This window comes from Mytilus edulis, chromosome 11, assembly GCF_963676685.1.
Source record: "Mytilus edulis chromosome 11, xbMytEdul2.2, whole genome shotgun sequence".
Taxonomy (NCBI): domain Eukaryota; kingdom Metazoa; phylum Mollusca; class Bivalvia; order Mytilida; family Mytilidae; genus Mytilus; species Mytilus edulis.
The window spans coordinates 79,566,484-79,589,961 of NC_092354.1; the positions used below are offsets into that span (position 1 = coordinate 79,566,484).

Consider the following 23,478-nt stretch of genomic DNA (forward strand, 5'->3'; position numbering starts at 1 on the left):
TTTCAGTTGTGTAAAAATCATCAAATGTACTCTGTTGTTTGATTTAGGTATACGTTTTATTTTCTAACAAAAATTAGAAGAATTATACTATTGGGAAAAAGCAAACGGGACAAAAAAAAGTTAAGGCAAATGGTTTTCTGAAAAGGTTGATCATAGACATCTGAATAAGAAATGTGGTGACAAAGACACAATAATGTTAAAATAAAAACAAAACTTCTAAACAAACAAACTGCATATAAATTGTCCATCAGTCCTGTTTTTTCGATAGTCGAATATAAAATTCGAAGAGTTTTTAAGGGATAGTTCCACATTTTTTTTTTGGTTTACTTAATTTCTTATCATTGAAAGTGACACGTTTGTGACAAAAATACATCTACTGAACATACTTTCTCAGGCTGATGGATAAATCAAGAGAAGAAAATTATCAAAGGATTTACATACAGGTGAAAATGAATTTTGTGAAATTTTGCGAATTTGATATTCACTGTATAATAAAATAAATAAAAAAGCATCAGTGGCCTTATTTGTATAAAAAAAAATACAGAAATAAACTGTAATCATACATATTGCAATTTGTTTGAATATCATAATGAAAGAATACTTAATTAACTGTCTTAAAGAAGTGTTAGAAAGTGGTGATCAGTGAAATAGAATAGAGAATGAATACGATGCGTGACGTCAATACGTTACCAAATAACGTACGTTATGTGTAAGGACCAAAACAGTTGGAGACTTTAATGACCAAAAAGGACCAAATAATAAGAACCAAATCCATATATGGTCAACTTCGCTTGAGGGAGTTGAGACCTTAGTTTCTATTCGTAGTTTTTAGGATCGGAAAGGCTTGTTTTCAATCACGTCGGTTTCGAAGAACAGACTACTTAATATTCAGGACTGATATGCATAAACTATTTAAGTTAAGATATGTTCCGAACGGACGAATTTTCCTACGTGTCATACGATAAGTAGTACCTCGATTTCATATCTTAACTTATGTGTTATTAAGCAAACGAGCCCAGCTTTCTTACAGTTGAAATAAAAGCTGTTTTCTCCTATATTTTGTTTTCATATCTAATATTTGCAACTGGACGATGAGGGGAAAAAATAATCCGTATTTTCAGAAGTTTCTTTTCAATTTCTATGATCGTTATATATATGGTTCCAATAAAATTCTTAAACAACAGTATTTTTATTACATAACTACAATGTTCCTTGGTGTATATTTTCGGAAGCAGTTCCTGTATTTAATATAACAGTATATAACCTCTACTAAAGTAAATTAGGTAACTTAGTGTGTCGGTTCAAGTAAACTCTTTGTTTTGTGTATATGCACATATTCATATATAATTCACATGATTCATGTTAAGTAAGATACTCGAAGATAAGACTACTATGATATAAGGCGTTCACTTAGATTTCACATTACTGCGCTGGATACCATGTTTTTTTGTCTAGGAGTATATCTAGCTGGTCTAGTTGCAATAGCCCAGGGCACAGGTAAAGTTTTAACGAAACAATTCTATAATGATTTAGTAGGTTATCTCCCTTTTCGCGTTTTCTTTCATTCTTTGGTATCTCTGCTGTAATTTTTTTTTACAGCGGAATTAAAAACAAGAATTTTACACATGTTACAGTTCAAAACGAATATCATATACTATTTCGTATCATCCACCATCTAGATTCACAATAGTTCTTAAGTTTGAAAGAATGTCAGAACACTCCGTCATATTTTCTTGACAGAATGTCGGAAAACGTCGTTATATTTTTCTATACTAAATTATGTAATGCCAAAGTTGTGTACTTCTCGACTTAATCTTATTTCCCGTGATTAAATTTCACGATTTCATTTTTTTCTTGTGTGTAGAATGTGAACTTTATTTGGTCTATGTCTTTGCGTCCGTCTGCCTTATTGATCTATATGTTAGTGTTAGCCTCTACTGCTTTGACCTTTTCAGATAACAATTATTATGTTTATACGTTCTATGTAGGTAAACTTGTCTGTTCTCTTTTCTTTTGTGAGGCTTGTATCAATATTTATATCAGTAATGTCTAACTGCTATTTTCTTTACAGTATGTTCAACATCGTATAAAGGAGCTTGCATCGACATATTCAGTACATGTCCTAGTGGCTACGTTCAGAGTTATAGTCACTGTGGTTTCTTAGAACTTTGTTGTTACCCATTACATTCTACAAGTACCGGAACCGGAACTGGAACAGGAACCGGACCTGGAAGTCACCAAACGAGTAGCGGAGGTAAATAAAGATTAATATTACATTGGCTGTATTTGTCAATACCTTTTTGGAATCGTTTGTCCTCAATGCTCGTTAACTTCTTAATTGATTTTGCATTTTAACATTTTTTTACTCGATCTTGCACTGATGAGTCTTAAGGAGGCTCGCGGGTATAAGATTTTCAGAAAAAAATTAAACTTTAATTTTTCATTACAAATTTTATTTATTACCTTAAGTAGTTGTTACTTTATCATATGGTACAAAAATCATTCCAAAAAATCAATTCGTGTTGGCCCCAGGTGACTTTTAAAATGTTGATATCATTGACAAAGCTCCAAATTATCTCCCTTTGGTGCAAAAATGCAATTTTTTGGCATTAAAATTGAAATATCTTTTTTTACTCATCGGTGACCTATAATTTTTATTGTTGTTTTCGAATAAGCTGTACTTAAACTAAATAATTGTAAAATTTTAGCGATTTCTGTAATTTAGTTCTTTTTTTATTTCGATATTACTACTATTTCTCCTATTACAAAAATGTATGCTTCTTTCGAAGGCAGATTGTGAGCGTAAATAAACGGTGACCTCATTTTTTTATTTCATTTTTCTATTAAGTATAAGATAAAGTTCATTTATGGAAAAATATAGAGAAATCCTATATTAAATAAAAAAATTGATTTAGACCCGCGAGCCCCCTTAAGTAGACGAAACATACGTCTAGTGTACAAATATTTAATATTTTAACTTTTTGGAGATTCAGCTGGTTATTAATTGTAGCACAGTCAGAATATGATAGTTGTTTTCCGGTCGTTTTGTTGATTGATATAGACTAGGCGTTTGATTTCGTACGATTTGTATGGAAGTTTTATTGATTTTCAAATTTATGTTGTTATATATTATTTGTCCTCATCAAATGAAAGACATAAATCAAACTAAATTAAAAATGATCAGCATAAACACCATTTTATTTGTTGATGGCATGCGGGGGGCAGACAGATTTTGAAAAAGACAAACCATGCTCGGAAAGATTGAAAAATCTTGACTAAGAGATGATGACAAATGATGAAATTTTACCCTCACAATGCTTGAAATACCGCGTGACATACATAATAAATTGGTCGTGTAGAAACTGCGATTGTGCAAAGATTTGAATAGTTTTGTACATTTAAGACTGTATCGAAATTTTGGACTAGGAGGACAAAGATTTAATAATTTAGTTCAGCTAGGACTGTATTGAAACTGCCAGCAAGGAATACAAAGATTTAAATAGTTTAGTTAAGTAAGGGCTGTATTGAAAATCCCTGCTAGAAGAAGAAAAATTTTAATAGTTTGGTTCAGTTAGGACTGTTTTGAAAGTCCCTGCTAGGAGAAGAAAGATTTAAGTAGTTTGGATCAGTTAGTACTGTTTTGAAAGTCCCTGCAAAGAAAACAAAGATTTAAATAGTTAAATTCAGTTAGAACTGTATTGGAACTTCCTGCTAGGAGAAGATAGATTTACATAGTTCGTTAAGTTACGACTGTATTGGAACTCCCTGCTAGGAGACCAAAGATAAACTAAGTTTAGTTTAGTCAGGATGGTACTGAAATTTCCCTCTAGGAGAAGAAAGATTTAAATAATTAGAACTGCACTGGAACTTTCTGCTAGGAAACAAAAGATTTAAATAGTTTAGTTAAGTTAGGACTGTTTTCGAACTCCCTGTTAGAAGAGCAAAACATTAAGTAGTTTTGTTTTGTTAGGTTTGTATTGAAAATCCCTGCTAGGAGAAGAAAGATTTACACAGTTTCGTTCAATGAGGCCTGCATTAATAGTCCCTGTTAAGAAAAACAAAGATTTAAATAGTTTGGTTCAGTTACAACTAGTGTATTGTAACTTCTTGCTAAGAGAAAAAAGATTTAAATAGTTTAGTTAAGTTAGGACTGTATTGGAACTCCCTCCTAGGAGATCAAAGATCTAAATATAGTTTAGTTAAGTAAGGACTGAATTGAAACTCCCGGCTAAGAAAGCAAAGATTTGAATAATTTATTTCATTTAGGACTGTATTTGGAACTCCCTGCTAGCAGAATAAAAAGTTTAAATAGTTTAGTTAAGTTAGGACTGTATTGGAACTCCTTGCTAAGAGAGCAAAGATTTAAATAGTTACGTTAGGACTGTATTGGAACTCCCTGCTAGGGAGCAGAGATTGAAATAGTTTAGTTAAGTTAGGACTGTTTTGGAACTCCCTGCTAGGAGAACAAGAATTTAAGTAGTTTAGTTAAGTTAGGAGTGTATTGAAACTCCTTGCTAGGAGAAGAAAGATTAACTTAGTTTAGTTCAGTTAGGACAAAGATTTGGAAAGTTATGTTCGGATTAGACTATAATGAAACACAATGCCGGGAAAAAGAAAATTTGGTTTATGTTTAAAGTCAGGAGCCTGTAATTCAGGGTCTGTCATTTGTTGCTGTGTTAAATGTTTGTTTTTCGTTAGTTTTTTAGTACATTGATTAGACCATTAGTTTTCTCGTTTGAATTATTCTCCATTCGTCATTTCGGGGGCTTTTATAGCTGACTATGTGTTATGGGCTTTTCCCATTGTCGAAGGCCGTTCGTTGATCTATAGTTGATAATATATGTGTGAATTGGTCTCTTATGTAGAGTTGTGTCATTGGCAATCATGCCATATTTGTTTGGTTTTTTTTTTTATAGATAACACTATTTATTGGCTGTGTTAAAAAAATATCACTTGTTTCAGTATATTAATGACTAAGGGCACCATTAGTATACAGATATGTTAAGAAGGCGTTACTCGATTCGACAGAGATAAATCAAGGTAACCATATCATATTATATGAGGGTGTCACTTAAACTCCAAAGTGTCACAATCGAGAATAGAACAACATAAGATATATGTACTTGTATCTTAAGTTATAAGAACGCTAACATTTCGTTATTGATTTGTGACACTGTATACTGCTATCGGTATCCAACTCGTAATGGTGAGCGTAAAACTTAGAATCAAATAGTCAACTTAGCCATTTAAAGCGAGATAACTGAAATCGTAAAGTTTGTATAATGTAATTAGAGAGAAATGTTTTCCTGTTTCAAGAGGTGACAACTTATTCATGTTATTTTTTTCTTAAAGCGTATCAACAAAATTATATTTTCATTTGTTCACAAAACATACTTATAAGGGATCACACCAATAAAATGTTTTGCAACTGCACATATAATTAACACCTAAAACCAAACTAATTTTCTGCTAAATTGAACCTGCGTCTTTTTGTTTGGGCATCACACATTGAACATGTTGAATAACAAATGACTAAACTGAGAATTATGAGTAATATACGGTTAAATTTAAAACAATGGTAAGAGAGCACGAGTTTGCAGTAAAAAAAAAAAGGTTACACCAGTTAGTTAAGATGAATCACACATAAAAGATTCGAATCATGTGTTTTGTTCAATGGATCTAGACGACAGTATATTAAATATACCTCACAAATGTACATTTATAATTTGCGTAAATAGAAGGTACATGTAAATCTTAAATTCAATCCATTTGCTGATATTTACATGTCGTTATCTTAAATGGGGTTATATTTCACAATAATATTTGACCTATGTGTGAAGCTAATCAAACAAAGATAAAAATTATACCTTTAACATGGCTTTCTCTCATTTGACTATGCAAGTATTTAGAATAAGTGGATCTGTATACTGTCATGTTTCTCATAATAAGAATTCTGCTTTGCTCGCCTTTGATGGGAACATTTTTGTATGCAAAGGAAAGTAGAACAGGTATGTTAGGTTAAACATCTATTTACAACTCCCTTTAACAGAATATACAGTGAAAATGACAGCTAACTGTGTGTGTACCATATCACAAAAAAGTACCATAGATCATTTTCATATCTAGATGAATGACGCAAGCAAGAAAATCAAAATTAAATCTTAAAATATTATACATAATTATAATAGTACCTTTAACTCTTAATGATCAATAATAACAGGTTAAAAGAACATGACACACATATTTTAATTTTTCCTGAAAGGTATCGTTTCATTAAATTAGTATCTTATACGTTTTCATTCATTTAGAAGTATTAGTGATAAATAACTGAAAAAGAACTGATTCGATTATTATTCAGTTATCTTTACAACATTACAACTAACACACATAAACCAAAACAGATAATACAACACGCGTTATTTTGTTTTTTTCTCAAAAGAAATACACGCCTCCGGGTGTGGGATTTTCTCACTGTATTGAAGACCCATTCGGTTGTTAGTTGTTCTGTTATCGGGTGGTTTTATCGTCGACACAATCCCCACTTTCATTATCAATTTTATATGAATAACAATATGTCATCATATCTTTGTACTCGCTAAAAGGAATTTTACAATTAACTCCAATGGTTGTTTCTTTAAAAAAACAACTACACATCTGTTTTTTAATCCATGGCAGCAATCTCAAAAAATTATCAAACCCGATGAACCAACCGGAGTTTCGGCACGAACGAATGCTTTAATAATGAAATTCATCACACAACTGTTTAACATAGTTGTTTACAGTACTAATATTCAAATATGAACTTTTATAGCTGACTATGCGGTATGGGCTTTGCTCATCGTTGAAGGCCGTACGGTGACCTATAGTTGTTAATGTCTGTGTCATGTTGGTCTCTTGTGGACAGTTGTATCATTGGCAATCATACCACGTCTTCTTTTTTATATTTATTGAAAACGAGGAATGTCCCTATTGTTAAGAATTAAGAATGAAACGGACAAAGTTTCAAAGAGACAAAAAACAAACGCTTAAAAGCAGAAAAATAGCTCCAGGAATAATGCAATAACCTGTTTCTTTTAGATAATTATTGCTACAACAGACATAATAATGGATCTACATATGCTGGAACAGTTAACTCCGCAGAAGGGAGGCACACTTGTTTAAACTGGAAAACAGTTGCTTCGCCGTATATTCCGTACCATGAAAACCATAACTTCTGCAGAAATCCAAATGGGTTTCCGCAACCTTGGTGTTATACAAATTCTACCAATTATAAGTTTTATTACTGTGATATTCCAGTGTGTGGTAAGCTATTTTTCTAAAATATGATGTAAGTATAGTTGCAAGTATGTCGTTTTATCATGACTTGAGTACAATTAATATATTTTGTTTAAAATTCAAACTGTCAGCATGGTCAATGCCATTATCTTATAAACCATAAACGTTTTTCTTCAAAATGAGTAGGTTTTGTTGAAAATATTCATACACTATTCAAATGTAGTTAGTGAGGTTTTAGATAAACATTTTACTAGATCGGGTATTACCAAGTCAAGAATATGTCAGTTGTTATCCGTTTGTTTGATGTGTTTGAACATTTTGATTTTTGCCATTTGATAGGGATATTCCGTTTCGAATTTTCTTTGGAGTTCGGTATGTTTCTGACTATACTTTTAAGACAATTAATTATGTCTGTGTGTATTTTCTGCTTCATCTGTTGTTTTTAGTACTTTTCTGATTAGAAAAACAATATTAAGTCATGACACAAAATCCCTACTGGTAGTTTATATAATGATTTCATTTGATTATTAAAGTCTTAGTATATGTGATTGTATATATTGTTGGTAGTATAAAACATAAAGCTAAACGGTATTTGGATAAATTTCTATACGTTGGTTGGCTTTGTTATCTATGTTATATCTATCGATTGTTTAAGCTATTGATTTAGTCATTTGATTAAAGACTTACTTTTTTGAATTTTCCTCGAACATGTCGAAGATCAGTATATTTTGTGATTTTTCGTTTGTCACTAAGTGCAGGTCACTTTTGTTATGTCAACTGCAAAAGAAAAAGATGTACATGTATAGCAATGAAAACAAAATGTTACAGAAACAAAAAAAGATGCATATTTCTTTTAGATACTGGATGCTACAATAGAAACAGTAGTGGATCCAAATACAATGGAACAATCAGCACAACAATGAGTGGACGAACCTGTCTTAATTGGAAATCTGTAAATTCGCCATTTGTGTCATTTCATGAAAACCATAACTTTTGCAGAAATCCCAATAGTTTCTTGATGAAGCCATGGTGTTATACAGATGCTGATAGATACCGTTTTGAATTTTGTAATGTTCCTCTTTGTGGTATGATATTTGAATACAAAGTAAAATTGAGAATGGAAATAGAGAATATGTCAAAGAGATAACAACCCGATCAAGAGCAGGCAGCAGCTGATGACTACAAAAAAGGAGAAAATACCGCTCCTGGAGTAGGTCCTCAGATAGCCCCTAAATAAAATTGTGCACTAGTTCAGTGAAATTGAATATCAAACAAACTACAAAATAAAGGCAACAGTAGTATACCGCTGTTCAAACTCATAAATCCATGGACAAGAAACAAAATCGGGGTAACAAACTAAAACTGAGGGAAACGCATAAATATAAGAGGAGAACAACGACACAACACTACAATGTAACTAACACACACAGAAACAGACCAAGCATCAGACAAAATCCCACGAGAATAACAAATATAACATCAAAACCAAATACATGAATTTGGGATAGACAAGTACCGTGACACGTCTTATCGCAATGTCAATTTACCGTCAAAAATAAGAGAAAACAAACGACGCAACGTTAAATTGTAACACACACAGAAACGAACTATAATATAACAATGGCTATATTCCTGACTTGGTACAGGACAAACAATATAAATGAACTAAAATTATACATGCCAGACCAACTAAGGCCAAAGGCTCCTGACTATGGATAGGAGCAAAAATGTGGCGGGGTTAAACATATTTGTAGAAATCTCAACCCTTCCCCTTTACTTTTATCCTCCACAGACTTTTCACACCTGACCTATAAATGAATTGTAAAGTATTGTTCTTCTGTTCAAAATAAAAAATATATTAAAGCAAGAAAAGTATGTTCAACATTAAAAAAAACGCATTAAAACATTATTTTTAACGAAGGGTGCATATACTAGATCGTAGATTGTTGTGAAAATGAATATCAGGAAACATCAAAATACCATACCAGACCTTTATTTGATTTACCAGACAAGAAATCTCACATGTTTGTTTGTTGTCTCATTAAGACATTCGTCAAAAACTTGACAGGAACATGTTAGAACTGCAAAACGATTAGTTTATTTTTCCATCACGTTAAGATTGTGAATCTTATTGAATATTCATTAGTTATAAATGTACCAAGTGCAAGAAATAGAAAATATCTTATGCCTAAAAGTAAATTTGATAAAATAAGTAATGAAGAATATATATTACAAGTTTATTACAATGTAACAGTATATATAAAGTCTAGATTTAACATAATAGTCTTTTACTTGAAGGAACATGTTCTGAACATCTTTGTCAGCATGGGTCTACGTGTGTAGAAGACCACGGCAAGTTAACTTGTATATGTAATCCTGGATTTCTCGGTGCACAGTGCAATATTGGTAAGAACAAATACATTAGTATGTTATGTTGGTGTACGTTCTTATTTCATTTAATTATAATGGCATGTTGTTTTATTTAGAATAACTACTTGATAGATTAATTTATTTGTCATAGTATATAAGTTGCACATGTCTTAGTACTAAACATAAAATGAAAACATCACGAACATAAACAAAATTGTATTTAAGTTATTAATAAATGTGCAATTATCTGTTTAATGTATTAAAATTAAAAAAAGAATTGACAAAAACATCATGCTTTCCAATGATAACGTAACCAACTGTTTTTGGTATATCGTGTTGTGCGTGCTTTATATTATCTCCCAATTGATACTATATTCCCGTGCTCGCATTTCTTATCATGATTTTCTTGATAGAGGGTTGTTGCTCACAATGAAGTTATTTAATCAAGAGTTCCAAATGGTGAAGTTGAAATCATCACTTCGTATAATTTACGGACGCCATCACGAGTTGGTTGACCGTTATGGAATAAACGTTTCACAAATGATATCGGATATGTTCCCTACATCATAACTACAATTCCATTTCCCTTCATGAATGTGACCTACCGAATTAGACTATTTATCTGATTTGTTATCTCATAAGCAACACGACGGGTGCCACATATGGAGCAGGATCTGCTTAAACTTCCGGAGCACCTGAGATCACCCCTAGTTTTTGGTTGGGTTCGTGTTGTTTATTCTTTAGTTGTCTATGATGTGTCATGTGTACTATTGTTTGTCTGTTTGTCCTTTTTTTTAAGCCATGGCGTTGTCAGTTTATTTTCGATTTATCAGTTTGACTGTCCCTCTAGTATCTTTCGTCCCTCTTTTATATTAGATGACACATGATTTAAAATATATTTCATAATGCCCCAATATTTGTAATTTTTGATGTATTATAGATATGAACGAGTGTGCTAGTAACCCCTGTCACAATAATGGAACATGTCATGATAGAGCAAATAGTTATACATGTTCCTGTAAAGCTGGGTACACAGGTGTGAATTGTGAAACAAGTATGTATCATTATAGAAAAACTAATCTAGACGGATAACAAGCCAAAAGTCATACATGTACATGATTTCATATATATAAAAAAAGTAGTAAGGGATAAATAATAGGGAAATTCAAAATAAATTTTTAAAAAACACAAAAAACACAGATACTACTATGTTTAAAGACAAACCTATAAAAACGATCAACAGTTCGCAATTGATAATGTATGGACTATGCCGGTAAGAACATGTTTACAAACATCGACACTATAGTTCTGAATGTCATTATATAAGATCATGTAATCATTCCAGATTGCTTTAATATTCTTTTACATAGTACATCAATTTGTGCTCCACTTTTAAATTTGTTGGATTTTTAATCAAGTACACCATTATTGTGGAATTAAACACTTTTGCAGTGAAAACTAGTACTAAACGTGTATTTCGAATTTCCTTATATCTGTTATATGAAACGACAATATTAAGATAAACAGAATATTAAATCGTAGCATGTCCATATGCCTATGTTAACAAGAATTTATTCCATGATTGTCGTGCGTCAGGAACTTTGTAAAATATTGTTCCGAGTTATTTATCTCGTCACTGATGTTATTAAGTAAGCAACCTTATCTGCGATTTTCGACAGTCAGAAACCTCATAAATTGTGATCAAAAGTCAGGAATATCGTCACTGAATGTAGCATTTAAAAACCCGTTAATGATTGTCCGTCACTGTTTTATCCGGATTCAAAAACTGAACCAGTCTTTGTATAGATAAAGGACCATTGTCACTTTCTGTACCGCGTTAGAAACCTCGTCATGATTGTCCTGAGTTAGGAACTTTTGAAGTGATAGTCCCGAGTTTGTAACCATTTCAGTTGTTGTCCGGAGCCTGGAACCTTTTCAGTAGTTGTCATTATTTAAGAATGTCGTCATTGATTTTCCCGAGTGAAGGATATTGTCATTGATTTCTTCGAGTTTTGAACTTTGTCAGTGGTTGTCCCGTATCAGGAAACTCATAATGATTGTGCGAAGGTCAGAACGTTGTCCGTGGTTGTCCCGAGTTGGTTAATTTGTCAGTAGTGATTTTCATATTTTCGCGTGATCGTATGTCTTATTGTTGTAAATTAGATCTAATTATGAAATTGTTCTAAGATCCTGTAAAATGGTATTTTTTTTATATTTTTCTCGAATTTATGTATGATTTGATGTTTCCCCATTTGTTTGTATTGTAGTGTTGTCATGTAGTGTTGTCATTTTGATGTTATATTTTACATTGCCATGGAGGCCAACCATTTTTTCTTGAAATGTCCTGTGTCAATTCAGGAAAATGGCCATAGTTATATTATAGTTCGTTTATGTGTGTGATACATTTTAGTGTTGTTTTTCTGTTGTGTCATGGTTCTCCTGATATATTTGATGTGTTTCCCTAAGTTTTAGTTTGTAATCTGGATTGTTTTCTTCTCAATCGATTTGTGGATGTTAACAGCGGTATACTACTGTAGCTTTTATTTGATGCATGTGCTATTGGTACACTGGTAGAGTATATATATGTTGTTGAAAACATTATATTGAACTCTGTAAGCCTTTTGGTAATACTGTATGTGTGTCGTTGAGTTGCTTTCTCGACTTCCTTCTCACAAAATGTAAAAAATTCTTTTTCTGATTTTAGTTTTGAATTTCTTTGATTAATACATGTAAAATGCGCCTGATTTCCCGGTTGTCAAACTGATATTCCAAAGAGAATGAGTACGCATAATTCTCGAATTATTAGATCAAGTAATCTTGGGAAAAGCTGTAATATGTCTTTGCTATGTAGTTAATTTCCTTCTTCCTTTTTTTGTTGTTTATGGTTATTCTAACTGAGATGTAATAAATTGTGAGACTGTAATAATAAACGATTGATAGATTATCGTACGGCGAAAGTGAGAAATTCAATCGAGTTGATATTACCAATGGTAAGTTTATCGCTATTTCATCTATGACGACGTTGTTAATTTCATTGACAACGACACGTGCGACCTTAGTTTCAAGCGATAATTTTTGTATCACTCTACTGTGCTGATAAAGAACATTATCAGTCAGTAAACTCAAAGGAGAATTCATATGATAGCGATAAAACATTAGCATTACTACAACATGTTTACTATGATATCCAACAACTGAAAACGTTCAACATGCACAGGTTAAAATCGGGCTTCTGGCAGAAAAATCGTATTCTCATTTTTCAATCACATTTTCAATGTTTACGTACAACTATTCTTTCTTTCTCAGTACGCGAGAACAATTTTGAAATTCATAATTATATTTTCAAATATTGGGTCATCTTTAAAATTGCGCGTTCTACGTGCAACTCTTTGTTGTTCAATTTTAATTTAGATATAGATGGATGTGCAAGTGATCCGTGTAGATATGGAGGAGTATGTCACGATGAGGTAAACAGCTACATTTGTGTTTGTCCATCTGGATTTACTGGAGTTAATTGTGAGAATGGTTAGTACTAAATATTAACAGTTTCCTTTACAACTGGAATCAAGGTTAAATCTATACTTGATATCTTTAAATTAGCAAGGAGTGGCGATAGATATTAGAGGGACATTCACAATCATAGATCGAAACAAACTGACCACGCCATGGATAAAAAAGAAAAAAAGACACAAAGACAAATAATACTACACAATACACAAAATAAAAAACTAAAGACTGAGCAACACGAACCCCGCCAAAAACTGGGGTGATCTCATGTGTTCCGAAAGGGTAAGTAGATCCTGCTCCACATGTGAATAGTTGTCATGTAAAAACAAATTTAATTTAACAAACACATTTTAATTTCAAAGAATTAGTCATTTTTAAATGAATGGCTAACGATTATTTAAAAGCAACATACATATATAGTCAGCCAGTATGAGTTCAACTAATGATGAAGTAATGTATTTTTCTATATTTAGAATTGAATGAATGTTTGAGTAGTCCCTGTCAGAATAAAGGCACATGTATAAACCAATTCAATGGATACAAATGCATTTGTCGAAAAGGAGACTCCGGACCAAATTGTCAATTAAGTAAGTTTTGATACGTGGTATATAACATGTATAAGGTTCATTGTGAAAACAAGTTGTTTCGAGTATACTCAATGATACCCATGTGTATTGTGTGTTGTTATATAATATATATCATACTGGTTTTTCGTTTAATGTTGATATAAACCATAATAAGTTTCTCGTTTGAAATGGAATATTTTTTTATTCGGGAGCCGTTCATAGTTGTCTGTGTGATATTATACATTCATTTCCCGTGCCTGAGGGAGATATGAAGATTTGTTCACCCTCGAATATTCATATTTCACGAGGGCTTTGCCCGACATTTAGTTCAGTGGAATAATATGAACAATAATCAACATGCAGTGAACAGTCTAACGTTCGACCAAAGTTGATTTTAGCATTAAAAACACAATGGCAGGATGAACCTATCAACGTCAATCATACGTATATACAAAACATGAAACATACACATGTAAACAGTAAATGTGTAAAAATATAGAAAGACAAATAGTTAGGAATATATTAAACATGTAATTAAGATGACAACAACCTAAAATATATACTGTAACTTTAATATATTAATACATTATGCGTTATATCTGTGGAACTATATACCATATCAATTGTGTTAAAGGATCTGAAGTATCTGTACCCCCAACTATAATCATACCAACTGATAGAACTTTTAAAGAGGGAACACCTCTAGCCGAGATATCATGTTTTGCAGAAGGAATTCCCCCTCCAGATATAAAATGGCGAGCCGTAAATGTATGTACAATTAAAAGCATTCATCAAATGATGTTAATATGCATACAAGGTATTATATGTCTCCTATGATTTTTGTATTTGAATACTTCTGTATGTGTTGTATTACTGGCAACCTCATATTTTAAGCAAGATTTAATCTAAAATTACCAGAAACCAACGAGAATGACTGTTGATTTGTATGCCTACATGTCGTAATTTGCCCGTAATTTTGCCCAATTAAAAAAGGCAACAGAAGTATAATGCTATTCGAAAGTCATAAGTTGATTGAGAGAAAACAAATCCGGTTACAAAATAAAAAACCGAGGGAAACACATCAAGTATAAGAGGAAAACAACGAAACAACAGAAACACCAGAGTGCAACAAAACCCAAACGACAATGTAACACCCACAGAAACGAACTATAGGATAACAAATGTCATTTTCCTGACTTGGTACAGGACATTTTTAGAAAAATATGGTGGGTTGAACCTGGTTTTGTGGCAAGCCAAACCTCCCGCTTTTATGGCAATGTTAAAATTTTAACACTAAAAGGACATCATTACATGATGATAGGTATGAAAGGTACCAGGCTTATAATACAATACGACACACGCGCCATTTAATCGATACGCGTAATTGAAATAACTATAATGACTAAATTGTTTGCATCCGAATTGATTTTAATTTTATTTACCTTCACATAGTCTTCACCAGAATCGGAAGCACCGAGTATATAATGAGCATTCAAACAATAAAATTTGGATAGCGCTGAATAGCTTGACATATTGTATTTTTTTAAACTAAGGGGACGTGTTTTAGTGTCACTCTGACTGTCCTTCACCATTGTGTACCGATCGATTGCAAATATTTGCTGATACTCATATCTATATCGATAGATTGATAATTCAAACATTTAACTTATCAATCTAATATATATATGCATGTACTATATAGAAACAATTGTAAATAAAACTTTGTTGACTTATGTTTTTGACTTGATATCTTTTACATTTAATCAAGTATGTTTATATTTGACTTGATTATTATCTTGATTCCGTTACGTCGACAAATCTATTGGGTTTTTTTCTGTACGTCTTTCTAGTATTAGTTCATGTTTTAAGATTTTTATAATTTATTCCAGGCAAATTTACAGGGTAATACAAAACAGATAGCTCATTATCTAATAATACAAAATGTGACGGTAGCCGATGGTGGATATTATATGTGTATAGCAACAAACCGAGTCGGCACTGATATAAAAGCTGTTCATATACATGTTATTGGTGTGTTATTATGCCTTACGAAACTTTATAATATACGAATGATTTTATTATCATAATATCTTTGTATAAGGATATCCCTGATCAAACAAATATTCGCATATCCTGCCCCGTTAATTATCTTGAGTACTTATTGTTTTCATTTTGAATTTGTTTTAAAGCAACACATACATGATATTTGATTCAGCAGTGTATTTTATTTTGATAGCAATTTTTAACTCAATTCACTGTTTTTCAAGTTTATATTTGTATTGAATATATTTATAAAACAAACATTTTGGAAAGGCTACATCTTAAAAATGTCATTTCAAGTCAATTGCATGGTAAATGATGAAAAATTCTTGAAGAATTTTGGTATGATTTAGAACACAAAATCCTTGTAAAACTAATTAATTTTTTTTTAAGTTTTCCAAAAGCATGATCATGATATATTTGTTCAATATCTTATCAATCAATATTATTTGTGAGATCCTTATCATGGTTTTTAAACATCTGTCTGTCCTTTATAATGCAGCAATATTTATATTGGGCTTGGTAAAAACATACACAGTCAAGACCAGTTTAAGTGTAGTCGAACTCTTTTCATTTTTGGAATCCTTGCATAATTTATTTGCGTGATCTAAAATGGCCGTTCTCGGGGGGGTGAAACACATGTTTATTGAACACATAAGAAATTAACAACTTGGTTGAAGCTAAAAAAAAAAAGGAAATGGTTAAAAGTACATATGATCACGAATAGCTAAATATCTACTACTTTCAGATGTAAGAACATTTTGTAAAATTTCATCATGTATGCATTTAATATATCTGAACACGTGGTACTAATCTAAAAATAAAACATGACTTCCGAAAACGATAGTAGAGTAGGTGTCTCCAAACTTATATGCAAAAAAGATGGTAGCTCATTTGTGATGTTGAGACTACTTACTACTCAAGGAATGTAATTATATTGTTTGCCAGAAACAATCAATATGAGAAGCATGGATTCATCAGGCCAACTGATCAACGCAATAACAGTTCTTTACAAAAGGTTATGGTCAATGATCGTAAAGTTTAAATTCTTAGGAACAAAACCGAACAAAACTTTATATTTCCCGTAATCATGTGACTGCATATTTTGCAACAAAAAAATGTTAAGCTATGAGACAAAAAAAGTACTTATAAATATGTATTTACTGTTTAATTCCCTGAAACAACATTATTCTTTCTATTTCGACATCGATTTTATTTTTATAAAAAGTATTTCCATCATTATGTACCAGCAAAATTTTTTTTAAGTAAACTATTGACCTAAGTAATTCGTGATTAGGCTTATTTTCAAACTCTTGTCTACTGATTTCCATCCTCGGCATAAGATGTTAGAATCACCCTACTGTCTATTTACTCATCTATTTTTGTTTCGTTTTTTTTTTTTTCATTTCAGCAAAACATACATTACATGTAGCCCCAGTTATAACAGCTCCTTCTGAGGTGACAGTGTTTTATTATACAGAGGCTAAATTAGTTTGTAACGTTACAGGATACCCTACACCTGCTGTTAAATGGCTATACAATCATGTATGTAAAATATGATTTAATTTTGTGAAGAATATCTGACAGAAACAAAATGCACGACATGAGAGTCGAATATCGCACGACAGAATTTGAAAGTTTGTATATTGGAAGTGACCTAAGGGAAGGGTACCATAATACATTTATTGAAATTTGTGTATCATTTATCGTTTACTGATTCAGTAGTTCATGTAGTTCGGGTACCGTGCTCTTTTTCCTCTTTCATATTAATAACTGAATTAAACATGTTTAACAGTAATAACTAAAAACCAATATATTCTACTATTTTCATCACACATCTTATACTATCACAGTAGACATTGGAAAATAGCAGTAGCATATGTAGTCTTTGAAGTTATGTAGACTAAGTTAAAGACACAATTGTATATACCAAATAACGTTGGTGATGGGATTTACAGGTCATTATTACACCTTATTTTTGTATTGAGCAAGCATATTTACAATTACTGTACCAACATTCAATAAATGAAGGAAGTATACAACCTCTCTTCGCACGTATCTATAACCTCATCGACAAGGCATGGTAATGAAAAACACATAAAAATCAAAGATCACTCCAAAATGATGTATGTCACCAAATCATTAACAAGATCTCGACTCGTATTCGTTTTTCTAATCGTAAATACACATGCAAGCATTTATTTGTGTCTTGTTTGTCCGTGTGATCTTACAGCAATCCCATCATTTGCATTAGCCAAAAATCTTCACCCAAAGAAAATAAATTGAGGGCGAAAATATATCTGTTCGTCCGTCCGTCTGTCCCGCTTCAGGCTGAAGTTTTTGGTCAAGGTAGTTTTAATTAAGTTAAAGTCCAATCAACTTGACACTTAGTACGCATGTTCCTTATGGTATGATCTTTCTAATATAATTGCCAAATTAGATTTAATACCCAATAACACGGCCCATTGAACATGGAAAATGTTAGTGCGAATGAGGCATCCGTGTATATTGGACACATTATTGTTTTGTTGTTTTTTTTATAATAGAACACTGTACCTTATTATTATACATTATTGGTTTCGAATTAATACATGCTACATATTGCAGGAAGAATACAATGCTACTGGGAACACCTTAATTATATCGACAGTTACAAATGCCACTATCGGACTTTACACTTGTATTGCAACAAACGATGCAGGGACAAGTCAAGCCAACATAATACTTAAATTCACCTATGGTAAGAATGTCTGTTTAAAGGAAGTAAAGTCTATTATGAATTATTAATATCTTCGAAATTAAAGTATGATGCAACACGTATATGACGTATTGCATGCGCAGATATAACTTTAGACTGTGAAATGTTTTGTATACATATCAGTGCATTCAATGTTCAAACGCTTCCAAATGGGTGCGTGCGTTATGGTAATAATTTGGTGGACTGTAATTGACACCCGGTATTGCTCGAAATAACAATTCTAGTTAAAATTTGTCACATGCATAATTGAGTCATTCCTTTAAATTTCTATTCTTAAATTTCAACAATTTAAGTCACATAAGTAAGCAGTGTGATAATTTCATCTATTCAAAAGACATCTAATCAATATACTTGAAAAAAGCAAGAATAATACTACTTCTTGTTGTGATTTGTTATAAGTTTATCGAAATTAATGGACTATTTATTTTCACAAATGACTGATGTCTGTCAAAAAATTATATTTCATACTGTTCTGGAAAGCAGGCAATACTGGTATCCTTAAAGTGTATAGTGTCTGTTACTATTATAACGTGTCCTAGTAAAATTAAACAGCGATAAATGTTAGAGATATTGAGAAAAAAACAGGTGGATATGCTTAAAGTTGGACACTTGATTGTTTGATTCAGAAAATAAATACGCAAACACACAAATCGACCCGTTCGTGATACGCATTTTGTTTTGTTTAAAGCATCCCTAAATTCTTTATCCAATTTTTTAAGTTATTATCATACACAAAATATTGACAAAAATACCTTGCTGAATGCTAACTCATCATGATTTTAAGTTAACCATCAAAGCATTATATTATAATTATACAGTTTCTATTGACTCCATTAATATCATTGTATTTCTTGTATTTCTTATAATCTTTCCGTTTTTCAAATACGATTGATAACAGTTTTTGATAAACTGATAAACGTTTTCTCCATTTTTTATTAGATGCACCTACTATAGTATCTCCACCTTTGCCATCTATTAGTCACTCTGGTGAATCTCACAATTATACCTGTCTATCTACCGGACACCCTCTTCCGATTATAACATGGAAGTTCAATTCGGTAAGAATTGTTCAGTATACATGTAGTATGTTACGATAGTATGGGTGTCTTTCGCAATCTTGTTTAGTTTAGTTTAAACATATTTATTTATAGTGGATTGGGAAACAAGTTTTGCAACTTATATTAATTCCTTTCAAATTTGCGGGTGCGAGTGCTGCCTTGTAGCGGCATTAGCCTGCTTTTTTTTCGAAATCTACAAGGGTGTCTTTAACGTGCAAGAGTTATGGCTCTCTCTTAACACGGGTCAGCCATTTATCGTCCCCTTCCGACGGACTATCATCATTTCCTCGAGACCATACTCGCAAATAGTGTCAAGGGAGAGCCGAAAACTTAGTTCCTGAAATTTTCATCCCAGACGGGAATCGAACCAGGAACCTTTGTGTTAGTAGTCCGATGCACTAACCACTTCACCACGGCTATCTCGCAATCTTGGATTGTACATAACAGAGAACATAAGGTCAACATTTTCATTCGAAAATTTTATGCAGGTATGCAGATAAATAATGTCAATCCGCATTCAAAAGAACCAATTTTCAGAAGGGGAAATTATTTTTGCTTCATTTTTTATTGTTTTTTTAATTGTTATTTGAAGGGAAGGTAAATCTAAAATAGAGATTTTTTTTACAGAATTTACCTTTATTTTGTTATTTATATTTAAGCTGGAATAAATGTACGATAACCTTTATTTTTTACGTTCTCAAAACATGTTCTAAAAGATCTACTGTTATTTATTTTCTTAATTTGTTTTATTACTTGATCTACTAATCACAAATCAGTACAAGGTTAATATTCTACTTTTGAAATATATGATATAATTATATTTTACTATAGATTCAGTTTAAAAAATATAAAAATATATTTTTGCAGTTTTTTCATCAATCATCGAATTTACCACGCCATGTTAAGTTTGACAATGGTACAATTTTACAGTTGATCAACATACAAGAATCTGGTTTACTATCGTGTACAGCTACTAATGAGTTTGGTACAGAATCAGCATCAGCACATGTTATTGTTGAGCAATGTATGTTTTATTTAATTTCATCATAATGTAAAAGAATGCAAGATATCCCGAAGCAATAGTTAAACTCATAAGTTGGAAATGCAATGGCAAAAACGATAAATAATCAAACAGTAACAGTATCCAAAATCAATATACTAAAAATGACTGTGCAACACAAACCCAACAAAATGGTGGACGTGATCGCTGGTGTGTGGGAAGTGTTCACAAATCCTGCATCACATCTTCTTGCGACTACGTCCATTAAAAGAGATTACTCGAGACAGGAAACTTCATATTTTAAAAAACAAATACATATGCAGAGAAATACATGTTATCAATTGCAACTGAAAATTAAGTATAAAGTACTTTACATATAAACATATTTGGAAATTAGTATGGCGTTCATTATCACTGGACTAGTATATATTTGTTTAGGGGCCAGCTGAAGGGCGCCTCCGGGTGCGGGAATTTCTCGCTACATTGAAGACCTGTTGGTGACCCTCTGCTGTTGTTTTTTATTTGGTCGGGTTGTTGTCTCTTTGACACATTCCCCATTTCCATTGTCAATTTTATTCTTAATTTTCAAAATCAAGAAACAACTGTTTTGTAAATTGTGGTCAGACATTACGCTTACTATACAAGTCTACTTTCATTTTGACTTCATATCATTCATTATTGTAATTTTTATTTGTTTGTTCATAAAACACGAACTTTAAAAGTGGGAATATCAAGTTGAATTTGCATGAAATGTTCACCATTGTCTTGTAGTTTTGAGCATTTAAAATTTAATAAACACACAAATTTAAAGGATAATTTTTTAAATATATTTTTTTCAGCAACTGATGTCATTGGTTGAAATAACGGTTATTTGACAACTAATGGTCTACCAAAGATATTCTATCATCGTACATCTGTTGTTTTTTTTTTTCTTTAGATCTGGTCTTCTTCACAAAACATGCTCATATGTTTAGATATCCATTATTATGCGCATGCATGTGCTTTATTATTTTTAATAAAAAACTTAATATTGATTATGTATTTTAATAAAAAGTTACATAATGATTCACTTTTTACATATCCAACAGTAGGAAGTCGTAGTAAAATTCTTTTACATATCATGTGAAAAATTGACAACAGAAATATTTCATACAAACTTGTTGTTATAATATCACGATGATCTTACAACCCGTTCGGTAAAATGTTCTTCAAAGTTCAATTTCTTCTTGGATATGTATATGTGTTAACTTTTTAGGAGAATGGATATGGTATATCGATGAATGACAAAAATTACATTTGCTTTATTACTGTCGTGTCCACAATCCTCGTGCATGTTACGTTTGAAACTATCTGTACTAGCAAAAATCAATTGATGTTGATGGTTATAAACGTTTTCATCTGAAAATGGCAATTGATAAAAGAGCAACGTTTGCATCTAGGTTAATACTATATTGAGCCCTCTATATTTTTCAATTTAATACACCATACCATAAGTACACATATTAAGTTATGAATTCAAAGTAATTTTTACATAATTCTGAAAATATAACAAAGATTCTACCAAATTGACTGTCAATTAAAATACAACTAGGTAGAACCGTTTTAAAAGATTAAACTTAATGTCTCACTTGCAACAGTAGTTATAGTTATCAAAGGTACCAGGATTATAATTCAGTACGCCAGACGCGCGTTTCGTCTACATAAGGCTCATCAGTGACGCTAAAATAAAAAAATGCTAGAAATCACTTTTGTTATCAAAAAGGTCAAACAATACATAGGGTTCCGCTGGCGGTCGCCATTTTCCGCACATCACGAAACAAAAATTGCGATTAAAATTCATTTTGGAAAAAGATTTTGCCGAAAGAAATATTAAACACGATTTCATTCATCTTGTTTACCTTTTTCATGTTTGTCGTACTTTACCTGAACAGACAATCAGCATGGACTCGTAACGACAAAAAATCAATTATGAGCTGAGTGCATCAACAATGAACTATTAATTAAGGTGTTCATTGTGTTGTTTTACGAAATGATTATGTTAAATGGCGTCACAGGTCACCTAGAGGAGTCATCTAGAGGATTTACTCACAACTTTGTAACGCACGTGGTTGAAGCATAATTTTCATCTACTTGTTTTCATTTTAAATGTGGTTCGTAAAGGAAAACTGTTGTTATATATGACGAAAACTGTTTTACAGCAAGAACAATCTTAATAATTTTATTCATTTAACCTTGATAGAAATAAATTATTTGAAGTGGGTACCAATACAATACCGACGCCCGTGTTTCTAGTATACATGTAGTTTACGTCTCGAACTTTCTTTTCACGATTGTCCGGAAAAGAAAACTATCGCTACGAAGAAATAAATTTTATTGCAAGAAAAGTCGCTGTCTTTATCCTTGATCTAGACGGCAAAATATATATCAAGTAAACTTCTTGAAGATGAATCTCTTGTTCCCAGTATTAAACAAATATTGTTTCATAATCTATATTTCACTTTCTTAGTATTTGTTTTCAAAAAGTCAATGTTAAATGTTCATTTCAAAGTAGATTAAAACAGATTTGTTGAGTTATCAAAGACAACAATGGGGCAAACTGATTAGTTACAATTGTTAGACAGAAGGAAGATTTTAAAGAAAACTATGTTTATGTTAGTTGTTAGTTGGCATAAAAGAAAAAAGTGGCGAATAATTAATTTTGGCGAAAGAGGTGCGGAAAAAGATAATTGACTCATAAGAAACCCTGACTACATAGTACTGAAGGTATATATGTCGTGTACATTTTATTATTTTGTACAGGTTATAACTTGTACAAAAACTTTGTACAAGTAATTACTTGTATGATGCCATCATACAGGTTATTACTTGTATAAATATAATTGTACAAGTAATAACCTGTACAAA

At 31.8% G+C, this 23,478-nt stretch overlaps 1 protein-coding gene across 1 annotated transcript; it reads left to right on the forward strand.

Annotated features, from left to right (window-relative positions):
* Positions 1-5,892: 5,892 nt before the first annotated feature.
* LOC139496352 (uncharacterized) lies at positions 5,893-21,572 on the forward strand. Its single transcript, XM_071284878.1, has 14 exons — positions 5,893-6,008; positions 7,078-7,302; positions 8,133-8,360; positions 9,574-9,681; positions 10,586-10,699; positions 13,057-13,170; positions 13,626-13,739; positions 14,353-14,486; positions 15,608-15,749; positions 17,170-17,303; positions 18,366-18,498; positions 19,456-19,574; positions 20,442-20,598; positions 21,414-21,572. The coding sequence occupies exons 1-14, from the start codon at positions 5,933-5,935 to the stop codon at positions 21,431-21,433; spliced, it is 1,818 nt and encodes a 605-aa protein (XP_071140979.1). The 5' UTR covers positions 5,893-5,932; the 3' UTR covers positions 21,434-21,572.
* The last annotated feature ends 1,906 nt before the right edge of the window (positions 21,573-23,478 follow it).